Genomic DNA, 19,095 nt, shown 5'->3' with positions numbered 1-19,095 from the left:
TTTGTATAGTTTCCAGTTCTGGGCAATAATTAATGAGGCAGCTACGAACATGTTTGCACAGATTTTTAAGTGAACATAAGTTTTTGCTTCACTTGGGTAAATATGTAGGAATGGCATTTTTATGTCATATGATAAAACTGCCCAACTGGTTTCCAGAAGAGCAATACCATTTTGCATTCCTGTCAGCAATGGTGAAAGTTCCAGTTGCTCTGCCACCTTTTCAGTGCTTGGTATTGTCAGTTTTTCACCATTCTAGCAGGTGTGTAGTGATAGCTCATTATGATTTTAATTTGCATTTTCCCTAGTGCCAAATGATGTTGAGCATCTTTTCATATCTATCTTCTTTAGTGAAACGTCTCTTCAAATCTTTTCCCACTTTCTGAATTGGATTACTTGCTTTCTTTTTAATGATTTTTGAGTGTTCTTTATATATTCTAGATATAAGTCCAGTATCGGATACATGCTTTCCAAACATTTTCTCCCATTTTGGTGAAGGGCCAAATCTCTTATGTTTTCTTCTAGAAATATCATATTTCTAGATTTTACACTTAGGTTTGTACTCCACTTTGAGTTAATTTTCTTATATGGCGCAAGGTGTGGATTGAGACTCATTATTTTGCGTGGGGATAGTCAATTGTTCCAGTACCATTTGCTGAAAAGATTGTCCTTTTTCTATTCAGTTGTCTTTGGACCTCTTCAGAAAATCAACTGACCACATATGTGAGTCTGTTTATGGATTTTTGTTTGTGTTCCATTAATCTATATTGTGTTGGCCAAAAAGTTCGTTCGGACTTTTCCATAACACCTTCCATAAGATGATACGGAAAAACCCAAACGAACTTTTTGGCCAACACAGTATGTGTCTATCCTTTCACTAATACCAGACTCTCTTGATAAAGCAGAGAATCTTTGTCATCATCCACACTTCATTCATTTTCACTGCTGTACATACAGCACAGTCAGTTTATTCATCTGTTCTCTATTGGTACACGTTTACGTTCTTTACAATTTTTTGCTATTACAAGTATTCTTGTACCAGTCTCCTTGTGTATATGTGGGGAGTCTGTAGGGTATATATCTAAGAGTGAAATTACCAAATTGTTACCCAAAGTTATTGTTCCAGCAGCATAAAAGATGAGGCTACTCACCATCCCCATCTTCTCTTGCAAAGGTCAGACCTTTTATTGTGCACATCCCTGATTTCTAGTAAGTTTGAGTATGTTTTTATATGTTGTGATTTACTCTTCTGAAAATTGCCTGTTTATATATTTTTGCCATTTTTCTCTTGGTTGCTAGGAGTTTTATTTATCCTCATTTTTTAAGGTAATGTTCCTTAAATATTCCAAATGTATAGAAAGTGCTTAGGTTAGTGTCTGACACAAAGGAATAATATTTTAAATACATTTATTTATTTATTTTTGGCTGCACTGGGTATTCGTTGCTGCGCACAGGCTTTCTCTAGTTGCGGCGAGCAGGGGCTACTCTTCGTTGCGGTGCGTGGGCTTCTTATTGCGGTGGCTTCTCTTGTTGCAGAGCACGGGCTCTAGGTGTATGGGCTTAGTTGCTCCGCAGCATGGGGAATCTTCCTGGACCAGGGCTTGAACCTGTGTTCCCTGCATTGGCAGGCAGATTCTTAACTACTGCGCCACCATGGAAGCCCAGGAATAATTTTTTAAATGTGGGCTGTAAAAAAAAAATCCTAAGAGAATGGTAAAGGGAGATCTCAGGATGCTAGCTGTGCACAGGCCTAGGAATCAACCAGATTCCTAGGATTAGAAAAGTTGAGAAGATTTCAGGAGAGATGCCTCCAAGACAGTGAAGTTGATAAACCCAACTATTTGAACACATTAAGAAATTTTGACATAGGGAAAACTTCGAGGATGAATTTGTGCTAGGTACGTAAAAAAGTAAACCAACAACAAAGCATGATTATTAACTCCATGAAAAGAAAAAGCAATAATGCTATGATAAGGCATAGCTCAGCTGTAAAGAGCATTTATATAATCATAACAACATAAGTGCTGGATGTTAATCTAATGAAAAATTTTCATATAAATGTACTGGGGGATGGGAAAAATGAGGTGGTAGGCAGGGGGAGGCGTATGTGAAGAGTTAAACTCTCATCTTACATGGTGAGAAGTCAATAAATAATGCCTAAAACTAAAACATGAAGACAGCACCATGAGGATGAAGGTGAATACCAAAGAAACAGCTTTAAGAAGTTGAAAGCATCTCTGGGAGCAGAACATGAGGGGTGAGAGGAGGAAAGTCAAGGCTGATGATTTTTTCCTTCCGTCTGTTTGACTCTTTAATCTATGTGCCTATAGATCTCTAATGATAATTCAAGCTAAATTAATCTTTTTAAAGTAAATAGAATCCCACCACCTGATTAGTCAGGAACTAATGCACATCAGCCTTTTATTAAAGAAATCAATAGCAATTGTAAAGGCTACTCTCCTGGTGGCTTTTACAGAGATGGTATAAATTGTGGTTAATGCAGATGGGGAGAGATTTACTTCTTTCTTCCAATCATTTTCCTTCTAGTTAAACATTAGGTTTTTTTTTTTTTTTTTACTTTAAATCATAGGCCTCAGCTCTTTAAATACAAAATAATGACTCTTGATTGAAAGCAGTGTACTGTTTTCTGAACTTTGAGTAAATTCAAAGATTTGGTATCAGCACAATCTCAGGGCACACATCACTCTTTTAATCTGTGAATACAGAAGTGCATTTAACCTAGTAGTTAACAGAAGTACATCAAATTACATTGCTTGAAGGAGTGAATTTTTTATATAATTTCATCTTCCCTCTGAAAATGCTCTTGGTTACTTTGTCTGACGGTTTTTATACCCCCTCCTAACCTTCGCACTGTGCGTCTAAGCTGTCCCCACTCTATATGGGAACCGCGCACTAAATGCTGCAGCAGTGACTTCCCTTTAATCATTAGTGAACTAATCCTGAAATATTTATACCTCTCTTCGAAATCCACCTGGATTATAAATGTAATGGAAATTTCCTGAACCTCCATCCTCGCTACAGTTTTGAAACATTTAAAATGGATAGACAAGGATTTGGCTAAGTTTGGAGGGAAATCTGGCCACAGTTTTCACTTCCTTAATTCAATCATGTATTCTGAGCTGATTTATTTTCAAATCTGGAAACATCAATTCTGATTATTTTTCAAGCCTTGCCATTACCACCATCACTACCACCACCCTTAAAGTGCTTTATAGCCACAAATTGCCTTTTCTGATACGTGAAAATATGTTTTAGCGCAAGGAATAAAATTCTTGCTTTCTCCTTCCTGAAATAGACACAGCCATTATTGCATTTTCTCATCCTCTTTATGCCATGGAATTAACTTGCACACTGAAAAAAAAAAAAAAAAAGAAAGAAAGAAAGCTGTAGAAAGAAAGATACTTAAAATATGTTGGCTTACTTTGCTTTCTCAGGCAGTCTAAAAGCACCGGTGGCGGTAGCTCAGTCTAATACTACTACTTGTGAAAAGGAGAATGCGTCTAAGTGGCAGGCCAGATGCAGCTGGCTAGCTAGGGAGCGCTAGTGATCCCAACCGCTTCAGTAACTCGTCATTTTTGGCAAAGAACCAGGGTCTATAAGTAATTCAACCCACTTCAGTTAGGTGCTAGCCGCAGGAACTGTCAAAAATGATATATGGTGCAAAACTTTGTCCAAGACTGACCTTATATCCCAGGCAACGTTTCCAATGCAGGCGGTGCATGACTTACGATAAGCATGTTGGCTTTGTACAAATGGCTATCTGAGGATGGCCAATTCAGCTGGGTGGTCGGGTTACCATAGTAACTCTCCTTCCTTACTCTCTGCTGTCCGTGGACATCACTTTCCCTTCCTCCTGCCCCCTTTTGCCCTCTGGGACCACTCCGTGCCTAGCTCTGCAGCTCATACCTGGCCCCAGGGCTGTGATTCCCACCCTAGAATCCTTTTGAAGTCCCTAAAGGCTCACAATGATTTAAAAAAAAAAAAGGAGCTTTCCTCTTTATGCTGTGGGCTCCTCAGACAAGGCAGGAACCACACACATCTCTTTCCTGTGTATCCCCAGTGCTTCGTATAGTGTCTGGTGCAAAGTAAGCTCGATCACGTTTGTTGAATAAATAAGAGATATATTGAGGTTTTCAGATGGCCTACTCAAAAAACTTCAGCTGCAAACATGAAATTAAAATGCCAAGTTTCTTATTTTTTGTAAACTACATTGGATAAATTCAATGTGGACATTCCGGATATCTCATTCTAATCAGAAATTATAATAAGAGGTAGACAACAGACAAAATTCTTTAAGAGTATGGGTTCTTTGTAGGGGGATTTTTTTTTTTAAAGAGACATTGGTGGCCAAGATTTTGTAAAATAAGGCATTTTTAAATTGCTGCCCTACGGTCAGCTCAGGTAGGATCTTTGTGGAGCGGTGGGCAGAGCAGAGATCTTAAAGCCAGAAGAAAGGCCTGGTTTTGAAAGCCTTCTCTATCTATCACTCTCCAGGCAAGTCCCATTATTATACCACCTCTGTTAAGTCTCTACTTCCTCATCTCTCAAACAGGAATCCAAGGTCTTTGTTGTTGTCAGTGTTAAAAACACTATCTACAAAGACTAAGCAGTGTTCCTGATGCAGTGTTGCTGACACAGTGGTGGCAGCTGGTGATGATGAGCATGGTGGTGGTACTCAGGGCTTTGGGGAAAAAGTCAATAAACGCCTGGAATTTGCTGGGAAACAACTCTAGAATTGGAGTTGAGGACTCTGTTCCCCCATATCTCATCACCCTCTCCTTCCCCGCCTTTTCATATTCTTCATGACCCAGAGTCCTCGCCCCACTGCTCCGTCCTCACCTCACCTTTTCTTGTCTTGAAGGGTCCTAATGATAACAGCCACTGTGGGTGGAGCAACTACTAACTGGGTGCAAATAATGTTTATGATGCTCAGATACTGTCGTTATCCCCATTTTACAAATGGTGAAGGCAGGTCTCAGAGAACTAACTTAGCCAGCGTAAAACATAGTTAGGAAATATCAGAGCCAGGATTTTCTACCAGGCCAGTCCAGTTTCAAAGTAGGTGCTGATTCCACTGTGTTATACCGTCATCGTTGTGATTTCCTGGGAAGGAAAAAGAGAATTCAAATGATGAAATATTTTCAAATAAACTGTAAGTGCTAAAATAAAACATTGACCCATTTGGGGAAGGTATCAAAGAAAATGAAAGGAATTTAGGTAATGCTCTTGACAGTAAAGAATCACTAACATGCATCTGTTTCACAGTCTCTGTAGTTCCCTGACAAAAACATAATTCTGAGAGTCTCGCCTCAAGGCTGGAATTGGCCAGCGCAGGACCTTGTCAAGTGGGTCCCAGAGTTCTGCTCTACGCTCTAAACTTCATTCCACTTTTAGCAGCATCCATGCTTTCTTTAGGTCCTATTTTTGTATCATGCAGTAATTTAACCCTCGGCTCATGTCTTGACTTGTTTGCAGATGTTATCCCTCCACAAACAGCTGGTTATATAGAAGTCACTGATCTCCAATCAAAGAGACTCCGATACATCCCTATTCCTGGGTAATCTGTTTTCACCTTTGTTCTTAGCTTGTATGTCAGATTAAAAAAATGAGTGAATTCTTATCGTGTACTCTGAATAAATGTGTGCTTTTTGCTTCCTTAAATAGCAAGCTCTTTTTTGGTTTTTTCAATTACAGTTGGTTTATATCTTGCTGTCCTGCATTCCTTTTTTTTTTTTTTTTGGGCCATGCCGCACGGCATGCGGGATCTTAGTTCCCTGACCAGGGATCAAACCCATGCCCCCTGCAGTGGAAGCACGGTGTCTTAACCACTGGACTGCCAGGGAAGTCCCTGTTCTGCCTTCTTTACTGCCATTTTTATTTTCATTTTGGAAAAATGTTCAAATGTTACCTAGGTATAAGTCTAACAGCCTTCAAGCCTTCATTTTTCCTTTTTGATCTGTCCTAATGATAAATTTTTTTGAAACAGCATATTTTAGTACAGCAAAACTTTTCATATTTGTTAACTCCGTATATTAGTTTTCTGAGGTAAATGTATTCAAGATGTCAAAGGAATTTAAATAGCATTGGTTTAATATTGTTTTTAAATATGTAACTGAGCATCTACCATTGTGAAGGCTGTACGGTAGCCAAAGGATTCCAGAGATTTGGAATGGAGCTCGTTACCACTGGCTGCCTTTATTACTGTTCAGCAGTGGAAGCAAAGCATTCAAACTAACTAGACTAAGGGTATAAAAGGAGAAGCAATGGTGCTCCATCTCTCCCTTGACAGACACATGTGTCCTCACCTGTAGCCCATCCCTTTCTGGATGCATCCATGCCTGATCTCCCTTTCTCAACCTAAGCGTGTGCCTGCTTTTGTATAGACTGATGTACATCCCCTCCTAACATGTACTCCCTCACAGGCAGCTGAGGCCTCACAACACAGTGGTTAAAGGCTCACCCAAAATCCTGGGGAAAGGAGCCTGGAGAGGCTTCCAATGTCAGAGGAAGGCCAGCTACCCCTGTCAGTCACCCAGACGTCACCAGACCTCCTGTTGACCCACGCCTCCAACTCCCAGAAGAAAATTGCTCAGCGTGACAGTACAAAATAACTCAGAAACACCGTTTCATTCCTTAGGACCTTTTAGTCAGGTTCGAGAAATATGAAGAATAAAAGTATTATCCAAAGAAATAGATTTACTTGTTCCAACATATATAAGAATGTCTTCTTGGAACATCTTAATGTGTCAGTTTAATGAAAAATAGCTTTTTGTCATTTGGGGGAATTTCTTATTCCATTGTATGTTCATTAAAACATACTATTAGGGCTTCCCTGGTGGCGCAGTGGTTGAGAGCCCGCCTGCCGATGCAGGGGGTGCGGGTTCATGCCCCGGTCCGGGAAGATCCCACATGCCGCGGAGCCTGCGCGTCCGGAGCCTGTGCTCCGGAACGGGAGAGGCCGCAACAGTGAGAGACCTGCGTACCGCAAAAAAAAAAAACACATACTATTAGTTCAAGTAGCAAAAGAAAAGAACACCTTTTTTTTTTACATTTCTAAAGCATGATGATTTTTTTCAATATTTCTCTTAATTTCTCCCTAATTGACCCTAGCTTTTTATTTCAGTGCTTTTCTCTGTTAACTTTCTGTATGAACCATATGTTATACCTGCCATAGAAGTAACATCTGGAAGGGCAGCTATATATATTCAGCCAGTGCCAGCTGATCACCATACTTCATTCATTTAGTGCTGTGCTGTCCAATAGAAATAGAATGTCAGCCATATATGTAATTTTATGTTCTTAGTAGTCACATTAGAAAAGCAAAAAAAGAAACAGGTGAAATTACCTTTAATAGTGTTTTATTTAACCCATTATATTTAAAGTATTACTGTTTTGAAATGTATTTAATATAAACATTTTAATAATACTTGACATTCCTTTTTTCTTCTGCATCTTTGAAACCCAGTATGTATTTTACATTTACAGAACATCTCAATTTGGACTTGCCATATTTCAAATGCCATGTGGTTTAGAGTCTGTTCATTATCAGTATATCCTGAGTTTCTCTTGAGATTAACTATTGCCGTTTTTGGCATATATGTAATCCAAGGGAACAACCCATCTGGATTTCAGTTTTGTTGCTGGTTGCTTAAATTTAGTATTTTGCTAGATAGCAGGAATTTTCCATTTGATGGCTAACTTCCAATAATAGAAAACACAGTAAAACTATATGTGACTGCAGGGCCAAAATGAATACATCACTTTCACTCTCAGTAAAATGTGAGTATTATTCCTCAAATTTTTGTATTATTTGCATTTGTAAAATGATACTACTTAGCTCTGATATACAGGAGTATATAAATCTGGGCTTCACTCTACTATAATTCTATGTATTCCTTAAAGACTTTGTTACCATATATAAAGGGAATGTGCATTTTTTTAAAAAAGGTGAAGAAGAGATTCTAGACCTGGTGTGCAAGTTGTAGCAAATATGTGATATCTTCAAGCACATTTTTGACATACTGAAGAAATTGCCCCTGTAAATTTAAAGTTTCATGGTGGAGAGTTAAATAAGCAACCAGTAGGTACTGTGCTCAATAGAATCGTTCATATTGAGCACTTGTGGCAGAGTTTTAAACATCACAGGTGGAGAAATTTCATTACTCTGAGTACCCTTTTACTTCACCATCTGTACCTACTAATTCTTTTCCTAAGGCAAATATTTTTTGAGGGAGCACCATGAGATGAATCCTGTATTATATCAAATGTTATCTTCGTTGAGTCCTTCTAGTACTGTGAAGTAGTTCTGAAACACTTCTTCCATCCTACTGTTTTTGTTCTCTTCATATAAACATTTTCTAAGACTTGCATGTTCCACCACGGCTGGCTTTGTCGCTCTGTGTTTAGTATCTACTAAGGCAGACTGATAAAAAGGCTAAAGTCGCCTTGATTTATTCTTTAGTATATTATAAGAATTTACCCACTATGTAGTAGTTTTGTGGTTTTAACAAATCTACATTGATAGTGTATTATGTTTTTATTATCTGTTAGATCATCCCTTTAGACCATTTATTTCATACAGAAAATATCAGATGTATTTAGAGAGCCAACACTGGTAATTAGAATTTATAATCTGTGTGTCTTTTGTGTAGTGAAAGCTATACTGAGGTAAAGGAAGTGTGCAGTTGGCTCTTATAGGTGAAAGTTGCATTCCTAGAAATGACTATTTCTGATATATAATATCAGAAATAGGTATATGTATGAAATATACAAGAAATATATAAATTCTTTATTATAAATCCTTATAACTTTCTAAGTTAGAAAAGGCAAAATATTAAATATAAATGCAATTAAAGCACATAAACAAGACATTAGTTTCAGTACTGACCTTAGACCCCTAAGGAGTGTGTCCAGCGCTGAGGGTATGTGAGGTGTCAGTTAGTGTAGAGTTTCTTTCTTCCTGACAGTGAATGCTAATGTCATCCAGCATCTACAAATACAGGAATATGTAAATAACCAGTAAATAACTATGTATTTTTTCCTTACATGTGGATCTGTTGGTATCTTATCTTTTAATTGTGCTTACTATTAGAATGTTTTTTAAAGCATTACTTTTCTTACTGAAGTATAGTTAATTTACAATGTTGCGTTAGTTTCAAGTGTAAGCAAAGTGATTCACGTATACATGTATATATATTCTTTTTCAGATTCTTTTCCATTATAGGTTATTACAAGATATTGAGTATAGTTCCCTGTGCTGTACGGTAGGTCCGTGTTGTTTAACTATGAGAATTCTTTGTAGGAAGTTTAATGAACCTAAATCAGGTTAAACTAACTTCATTACCTGGACTTCACGGGTTGAACACTGATTTCTTTTGCAGATCAGACTCTCTCTCACCATATACCACGTGGCTATCTACTATCTCGGACACAGATGCACTGCTGGCTGAGTGGGGCAACGGTGGCGTTGTCACTGTTGACATGGGAGGTCGCATCCGGCTTTGGGAAACTGGACTGGAACATCTGCAGCGGTCACTCATGGAATGGAGAAACATGATTGGACAAGAAGGTGACAGACTTATGCAGGTACCATTTGAATTGACCTTACCTCTTAAGGGTACACATTCAGTTATAAATTCATTCATTTAGTCGCAAATGCCACAGTCGTGGAAACTCCCGGCCCAGTGACTCAAATGTAGTTTACTTAAATAGCTAAAATAATTTTGGGACTCATAACAGAAAAAGACAGATCTATCCTTCTAGATAGTTAAAAAGTAAAAATGTGCCTTTTTTGTCTGTCAGTGCTTAAATATATAGGTTCATCACCTCACAACATGCAAATACAATTATCAACTTTTATTTTTTAACCTTAAGCATTAATCAGTTTCCAGCACCACCTTTGCATCTGTTCTCACTTCTGCCATTGTCGTCAGCATCGCCCCATGCTACCAAGGAAACAGAAATACTGAGCATATAAAACGCAGCGCATTAGTATAAGGCCAAAACGTTTAGACCAGAGAAGATAAGAAGAATTATGCATCCAATAGAGATGTGTTTTTACCAACCTCCTTATTTCCAGAGAATGGAAGTTTAGCAGTCATAATAAGTAGACCCAACCCTGCACTAGCAAGAAATATGGGAACAGGTCACCACAGAGGGAGGAAGCTCCACAGCTCCAGAAATGGCTCAGTCACCAGCTAATCTAGTTGCTGTCTGGAACTAATGTGAGCAGCGAGGAACGCTGTGTACCCATAAATGCTAAACCGAATTGTAAAAGGATTTATTTTATTTGTAATTTATTTATTTTAACCTTCAGAGGAAAACTTCTTTGTTTACATTTCATTTTTATCCAGCAAAAAGAAAGGTAGGTTCCTGCCAACTGTGTTGCTCTTGTAAAGAACCAGTTAACAAGATAAGAAATTTCTACAAACTACTCCATTGATATCTGATTAATAATTACTATTTTCTGTGGTTATTTTTGTGATATTCCTTACAGGAGAAATGTGTGTGTGTGTGTGTGTGTGTGTGTGTGTGTGTGTGTGTGTGTATTTGTAAATGAGTAATACATATTCCTAGATTATAGGAACATCTTGAAAATCGCAAACCAATATAGGCCAGCAGCCCCAAATCCTTTTGAAAGGGTATGAGTATATTAATTTAATTAAGCTAAAACAAATGTATTACTCTAAAATGAACATGTCATTAAGTGGATCTATCACAGTAACAGACTGAATGTTGGTCACTATCCATGACAGTAATTAGAAAATTAATTAACTATGGTTCTGCTTCTTTCATTATTCTGAAGATTAGTTTCTTCTCCCTTTGAATTAAGCTCCTCTTTTCATTACAGTAATTGATGCCTAATAGTAAATACTATTGTGTTTGAATTTCTTATATTTTATTTCAATTTCTCATGTGTTATAACAAGGTTATAACAATTAAGTTTATCTTTCACAACAGAACTTTTAAAAGGAGTGTCACTCATGATTTTGATAACGGGTCTTCACTGGTGCAGAAATTAACCCCTATTTGTGTTTTAACCATGTAACTCTCCTCTTCCCAGTGACTTTCCTGCCTCTGTTGTACATCGTTGTATCTCCAGCTTTTAGCATGATGACTGGTACACAGTAGACAGATATGCTTGTTTATACTCATATATACGAAATTGAAGCTTTTTGACAACACATGGATTCTTTTAACTGTCTCAGTTTATCAGTTGTAACTGAATAAGTATTGAATGAATATATATAGTTTCTAAGTTAGAAATGAACAGAAATATAGTATCTGACATCTCAAAAATAATCAAAATACTCTGCTATATTATACAAGGCAGTATCTGATCCTTCTACAAACCAAACATTTTCTAGGAAATGTGTAACTTTATGTCTCCAGTTCAAAGTGCAGCTATAATAGAAATAACTTATTCAGTAATAAAGTTACATAATTCAGAATTGAATGATAGTTCCATTTGTAAAATTAGAACATTAGAATGTTATCTAACATTCTCCTTCCATCTCTGATGTTTCTTGATCCATTTTGTTGATATTGAAAATATACACTTACACACATACTCAAACTTTGGAGCAAATTATGAGCATATATCTTTATGTCTAAACAGACAGAATTCATTGTCCACATAATCTGCCGTTGTTGTAATTTTTGGTCACATCTCTCCTCTTCCTTCTCACTGCTTGGTAAATAATGAGACAGCATACTTAATTGCTTTTATTTAGACCAGCTTATGTTACTATTTACAAGTAGCTTGTACAACCAAATCTAAATATGAATCATTCCAGGAGCAATGGTAATAACAAGCAAAAATGTGTCTTTTACAGCTACCTTCCTAATCAATCCCTCAACCTACTCCTCATTTATGGACCCTTTATACAACATTGGTTTGCTCCTGATCTGGGCTCTTGGAAAATACCTTCCATAGAAGTACTGAGAAAAGAGAATAGCTTCTCAGTACCATACTTATCACTTGCTGACTGCCAGCAGCTTCCCTGTCAATGGCAGAGTAACCTGATCTCCATCTAGTGGCCAAATAGACTTACTTTACATCATAGAAATTAAAAGGCCTGGTTTACACTCCAGTAGTTTGAGGCAGCCTCAGACCTGCTGTTAGGGGAGGTTTATACAAGCCTCTTCAGCGGTTCCTATTGGTTGTGAGATGATCCTTTAGGTCAACAGTGAAGGCCAGGCAGAAAGTCTGCCATGCCATTCACCACTTATTGACCCCCATCTTTCCCTGATCCCTTTGCCTGGTGTCAAAAGAACTGTTTTATCTTTAGATAAACTCTGTCAGTTACATGTTTTATCCCTATCCTTTATGACTTTGCTACATTTCAGCCTTCTTGAGGTATTAGCTTTGAAGCCATTGTTGCTTTGAATTTTTGTTTTTGTTTAATGTATTCATTGATAGTTTTCTTTAATGAGTACAGCTTGCAAGAGAGTTTTGTTGTTGTTGTTGTTTTTTGGTACGCGGGCCTCTCACTGTTGCGGCCTCTCCTGTTGCGGAGCGCAGGCCCAGCAGCCATGGCTCACGGGCCCAGCTGCTCCGCGGCATGTGGGATCCTCCCAGACCTGGGCACGAACCCGAGTCCCCTGCATCGGCAGGAGGACTCTCAACCACTGTGCCACCAGGGAAGCCCAAGAGAGTATTTTTTGAGCTTCGTATAAAATGTGTTCATTAATTTTACATGCTTTGATAGGAACATGTGTTTTTCTTATAGTAAACAACTGTAACAGCAAACTCAAAGTATCACTGTAACTGTAGTCTAAGAACCCATTATTAAGAATTCATATTTACTACTTGTAGACTCGATATTTTCAGAAGCACAGGTTAATTATAAGCAAAATTTTTCTGACTAGGTTTTATAGTGTTCTCTATAAAGCATAGTTTCCATATTTTTATTTAGTTACATTTGGATTCCTCCCAAGAAGGCTACACCACAGTTTTCCTCAGAAATCAAATCATCTTCTCTAAAAAGCTCCTGGTGACTCTTCTTGTGGGAGCAAAAAGGCTAAAAGGTTACAGTTTTCAAATGTTATTGTCTAATTACAATAAACTAATCAGAAACTAAATCCTTCATATATTACTCGTAGAATCTCTTCGAGGCCTTTGAATAATACTTCCTTAACTATATACTTTAAAACTTGACAGAATCTTTGAAACAATGTGGGACTGGAACTTATTGATCCTTATAATTAAGATAGTGCCTGGTACACAGTAGATACGGTAAATATTGAAAATAGAGAGAGGCATAGACAAAAATACATAGAAAAGATAACCAGTTTATACTAAGCACCTCTAATCTTTCAAAGACGATATTCTAGGAATATGAGTAAATGTCATTTGCTGTACTTTGGTAACTAGGCCTAGCCTTTTCTTTAACTACACATCCAACGCTTACGATTTTTTAAGAATGTTAAGGCCCACTTCCAGTTTTGGAAACCACAAGATTATTTAATTGGTACTCTATTAGTAAATTCAGTTTTTGACTCCACAAGCTACATTATCTCCAGATCTTCTGTGAAAGTTTGCAATTCTTTGTTCTTCTTAAGGAGCATAGTTCACTCTTGTACTTCACTCTTAGCTTTGCTCAGCAATTCTGAAAACACTTAACAGTCTGATTAAGTGTCTCATTGTTATAGAGTGATACACATTTTATAGGACTGTTATATGTACATATATCTTTGGGAATCTTCCTTGGCCCAGAAAGGCAATACTTCTTAAAATTTATGTTTATAATTTCCCACCATATCTCTTAGTGATATATCAGTAGAAGTGGTTTTCATCAAGATGGTCTAGCTATTTGCCTACGTGGTAACACTTGGGCAATGCCTCTAATGATTTTTTCCTTTGTTTATTGCTGTTAGAGAAATCCCAACCATAGAAATTCATTTTGAATCTAGACTTTGAATAAGGTTTTCAGGCTTACCTAATGAAAATGCAAGATCCCCTGGAGACTGTACTACCCAGTAGTGTGCTGACAGCCCAGCTCTCTGGCAGGTGGGGGGCAGTTTACAATGTTTGCCAGTTTTCAAGATGTAAATACTCCCTCCATGGCTGATTTAAAGCTACCAGAGGTTAACAATCTACTCACAAAGTCTCTGAATATTTAGCAAGCATCTCTCGCAAACTAGTACAATCCGCTTCCAGCATGCCCCTGGCTTGATTAAGCCTTTAACTAACTCCCCAAGGAGAATTATGACAGTTACCAGACTGCACGGTCCTTCAGAAATAAGACAATGGAAATGTGGTTAAGAAGAGAGAAAGGCAAAAGAAAAAAAGAGGTACTGAGAACACAGATAAGATGGTGTCATGATATCTCTGGGAGATGTGGAAGCCTACAGTTGTCCCAGTTACAGATTAGCAATGCTCTTCTTGAACAAAGAATTCAGTTTGAGCAAAGAATTGGAGAGAAGTCTATACTCAAGTGGGATAACACTCATGGGTACATGCATAAGGGCCTCCTTTCTTATAAACTCTTTCAGAAGGAAATTGCCAGTCGATTTTTACATTCCTCCAGAAGTAATGCTCCCATTGGATCACAAATTTGTCAGTAATTGCTAAATGTAACTAAAATTAAATCAGCAACCACCTTCCCAAGACAAGCAAATCAACAAGTTTATGAGTTTAAAGAGGCCATGAGTTTTCATTAAACTTTTGTGCATATCCAACAAAAAAGATAACCATAAAAATTATGAAAATCATGGGTATTAGAGTTTTAAAGTAATATTAAAAATAGAAATATCATTTAGCTTTTACATTTTAGAAAAGGCCTAAACTTAGGTAATTGCTTTTCAAATCATCAGCGGCAGAAATATTTCAACTCTTTTCTCTCATGACAGACCTTAAGATCATTATTTTATATACTATATCCTCATTGCATACTGCTTGACAATATAATCAGCAAGTAAAGAAGTAATCTTAGTAATGTTTATTTAAAGTATAAGGAAAACAAATTAATTCTGTAATATATCAGTTATAAATTGAGATATCAAATGCAACGAATATGTTGACAGTCAATGGCTCTAGAATTTTTGTGGTTCTAAGCTCATTATGTATATAGTTATGTATAATCAACACATCACAATGGCTATAGAAATAAAACCTTGCTGTTATATTTATAGAGAAAATTGTAATTTTATTTATAAGTGGTATAGCCTATTGTTTAAGAGCATGAAATTTTAAGTGGTCAAACCTAGGTTCAAATCCACGTACCACTTTTTAAGTGATCTTCGGCAAATTACTCATTCTTTCTAATTTTCACTTTCCAGTCATAATATAAAGACAATACCATTGTACTTTGCAAGTTGTCATAAGAATGAAATGCATTCATACTTGGCACAAAGTATTTAGTAAGCAAATAAAAATTAGAAACTCAGAAGTTAGGTAATATTGGGCTACAGAATTCTTTAACACTTACATGGAAACAAAACCAAATTAAAAGGAAGCAGTGTTACCCAAACACCTAATATTACATCATGACCCAGTGAGTTACATAATTCATCATCTGTCTTAGTGTTGAAAGTGAGCTTTGCTTATAATCCTGTTTAGGAAAAGTTTTGTCAGGCCCAAAAAAGGAATTGAAAAAATGGTCTGGGCCTAAACTTGTCAGCTTGAAGAAAAGCAGGAACTCAATGATAGGACAATTGTCAGCCGAGGATTATAGTGTTTAGCCTTATTCAAAAGACAAATGAGAACAGGACCAAAAAACCCACAGTGAAATATGCATCATCTTTAGCCTGAGTCCTGAGAACGGTAAAGAGCAAGCCAAATTTGGAGCTGTCTTTTCTAGTTTTTCTGTATACCGTGTTCTTTTGTCTCTATTACATTCTAAAAATGTCTCTCTTTTTATTTTCTGTTTCCTTACAAGGTCAGGCCACAAGTGCCATCTCTAACCTCTCCCTTTTAATAGTTCCACCCATTCTTACATTTATTTATTTAATTAACATTCGTTGATCACCTAGACTCACTAGGATAAAGAAATAAATAAGAGACAGATACAGACCCAGGGAACTTACAGTCAAGGAGCACTATAACCAAATAAACTATGGTGCAGTGTGGTGAAGAAAGTGATAGAAGCATGATTAAGGGACCGGAGGACAGCAAAGAATACTTAACTCTATCTTTGGAAGTGGTTTTAAGGTAAAATAATACCTGAATCTGGTTTATTATGGAAGGGGAAAGGGACTCCTGACAAATCGAATACAGGTTTAGTTTTGCCTCTTACCAAAATCCCAGTAAGAAAACAATAAAGGATCAAAAAAGGTACAAAACCACAAGGACAAAGAGAATTAGAGATGCAACAACACTTTGGAGGATTAAAAAATACATGTGTAGGTGTTGACCGAGTTAGTGACTGGAGAGAACTAAAACGCTAAAATTCCTCCAGGGGGGAGACGCAAGCTTTACTCTGTGGAAGCCCATAAAGCATCAGGACTTGAAGACACCATGTTCAAAGAAGGGTAGAGTACAGGGCAGCACTGAAAATTGGCAGATTAGTTGAAAGCCCCTATAGAGGCCATTTAGAAATACAGATTTTCTCCTCCATCTTATGCAGCTGGTCAGCCGGCTCTCCTCTGCCCTTGCAAGAGACGGGAGCCACAATGGAGATCTGCACAGTTTAAGACAGGAGTGAGACCATATAGCCAACAAGAAGATAAAGTGAAAGTCTCCTTTCCTTATTTAGATCGCATGAAGCTGGCATCCATATTTATATCCCTTAAGCAGGAGATTGGGAAAAATCCTTTCTGGAAACTGACATGCCCAAGAGAAAAGCCTTTCTTTTTTTCACTTTTTTTTTTTAAGGAAAATATTTTTTTATTTGTTTCCTTATCATTTTGAGTCAATATACACAAATAATACAGTCTGTAGGATGAAACAATCATTTTTGAGATACATTAAGTTTATAAGGAGATAAGTAAAAATGTACTAACATACAAAATTACATTAAAATTAGTACATTGCTTATCCATAGGAAAGCTTGTATCCTATCAAGTGATTTTTTTAAAATTTTTATTTGAGTATAGTTGATTTACAATGTTGTGTTAGTTTCAGGTGTACAGCAAAGTGAATCATTTATAAATACACATATATCAGGCTTCCCTGCTGGCGCGGTGGTTGAGAGTCTGCCTGCCGATGCAGGGGACACGGGTTCGTGCCCCGGTCCGGGAAGATCCCACATGCCGCGGAGCGGCTGGGCCTGTGAGCCATGGCCGCTGAGCCTGCATGTCCAGAGCCTGTGCTCCGCAACGGGAGAGGCCACAACAGTGAGAGGCCCATGTACCGCAAAAAAACAAAAACAACAACAAAAAAAAACCAAAATAAATACACATATATCCACTCTTTTTTAGATTCTTTTCCCATATAAGCCATTACAGAGTACTGAGTAGAGTTCCCTGTGCTATACAGTAGGTCCTTATTAGTTATCTATATAGTAGTGTGTATATGTCAATCCCAATCTCCCAATTTATTCCTACCTCCCCCTACCCCCAGTAACCATAAGTTTGTTTTCTACATCTGTGACTCTAGAGAAAAGCCTTTCTGATGCTGACATTTGGAAATTTCTCCCTACTAGTCTTACAAGAAGACCCACTTGTTGGCAAGCCCTACTTTATGCAAAAACAAAAAACAAAAATTTCAATCTATTTTTTAATGCCTTATTCTTAAATATTAATGGATAGCCTCTTATATAAAAGATGGAAATCAAAACAAATGAACAGAGAAATAGAGATGATACAGAAAGCAGAAAAGCATTTCACAAAGTGATAATTGATATTCTCAGAGAGGTAAGAGAAAATATTATAAAACAGAAACATAGTGCTATTTTAACATAGTAACCTTCAAAGATTAAGAAAGATCTCTTGGAAATTAAAAAGTAGTAGCAGAAATAAATTACTAAAAGGGATTGGACATTAGGGAACTCTCCCAAAAGACAAAGAAATTGAAAATAGAAGAGAGAAGATAAGTCTTATCTGACTAATAAGAATTCCAGAAAGAGAAGATGAAAGGGCAGGAAATGACCCAAAAAGTAATTTAAGAAAATTTCACTAAACTACAGGACAGATGTTCTATTTAATAACTGGAAAACACACACCCTCACACATACACCCCAAAGTATATTCACTTGAAATTTTAGAACCCTGTTGGTAAAGAGACAAAGCTGAAAACTTCTAAGTTGAGGGAAATGGGAAACAGGTTATATAAAATGTACTATAAATCTTAATAGCATTAGGCTTCTCCACAGCAGCATTGGAAGCTAAAGGGAAAATTATTTCCAACCGAGAATTTTATACCCAGCCAAGCTATTAATCAAATGTGACGGTAGACTAAAAACATTATTAAACATGCAAATCTCAAAAAACTTTCATTCTTTATACAAAAGGAGGGAATAAATCAAGAAAGAAGAAGAAAGGGTGGAAAGAGTGGTCTTAGCCAGGGAAGAGGCAAAGGTAATTCCCAGCATGATCATTAAAGGATGTTCTAGAATAACAGCTGTGCCTGAAAACAACTACTCCAAAGCGAAGTGGGAAAACAGGGTTCCAGAAAGAATAGATGTCTTCAGGGGAAAAAAAGGAGCTGGTAATGTGATAGAATAACTATATTGAGAGAATTTTACAGCTCTGCTGGAGAATTTGGGGAACAATTAGTGAGAGATAAATAAAGTAAAGCTAAGAATTAGTAAAGAGTACATATTAGTGGGAAAAATGAAAAATTATATACAATAATAGTATGTGATAGTATATATAACTATATAGTAATATGTATTATTATAATTAGAAATATATAGTAATATATAGTAACATATATTATTGCATATAGTAATATAGTACCATATAATAGTAATAATAAAGTAAACAATTAATATTGATTTAACTCAAGTTTATGATGGCACTCTATTAGGATGATAAGGGGAGGGAACATGAGTCATGTATGTTCTAGGTAAGATGGGTGAAATAATCCTTACCCTTCATAGTAGGAAGTCAATAGATAATGTCTGAAACTTAAATATAAAGAGAATGTAAGAATATTATTTAGAAATATGAAGGTAAGTAGCAGGAGACATAGTA

General features: G+C 36.9%; 1 protein-coding gene across 2 annotated transcripts in view; it reads left to right on the top strand.

Annotated features, from left to right (window-relative positions):
• The window catches only part of VWA8 (von Willebrand factor A domain containing 8), a 368,625-nt gene that overhangs the window by 256,282 nt on the left and 93,248 nt on the right, over positions 1–19,095 (top strand). For both annotated transcript variants that reach the window (XM_033436725.2, XM_004274556.3), the window contains exons 36-37: positions 5,494–5,575; positions 9,399–9,603. In XM_033436725.2, the coding sequence (XP_033292616.1) occupies positions 5,494–5,575; positions 9,399–9,603 (287 nt within the window). The remainder of the gene's footprint in view (positions 1–5,493; positions 5,576–9,398; positions 9,604–19,095) is intronic.

Source organism: Orcinus orca, chromosome 18 (genome assembly GCF_937001465.1).
Source record: "Orcinus orca chromosome 18, mOrcOrc1.1, whole genome shotgun sequence".
In the NCBI taxonomy this organism is placed as follows: Eukaryota; Metazoa; Chordata; class Mammalia; order Artiodactyla; family Delphinidae; genus Orcinus; species Orcinus orca.
This window is presented reverse-complemented; position numbering and strand designations above follow the sequence as displayed.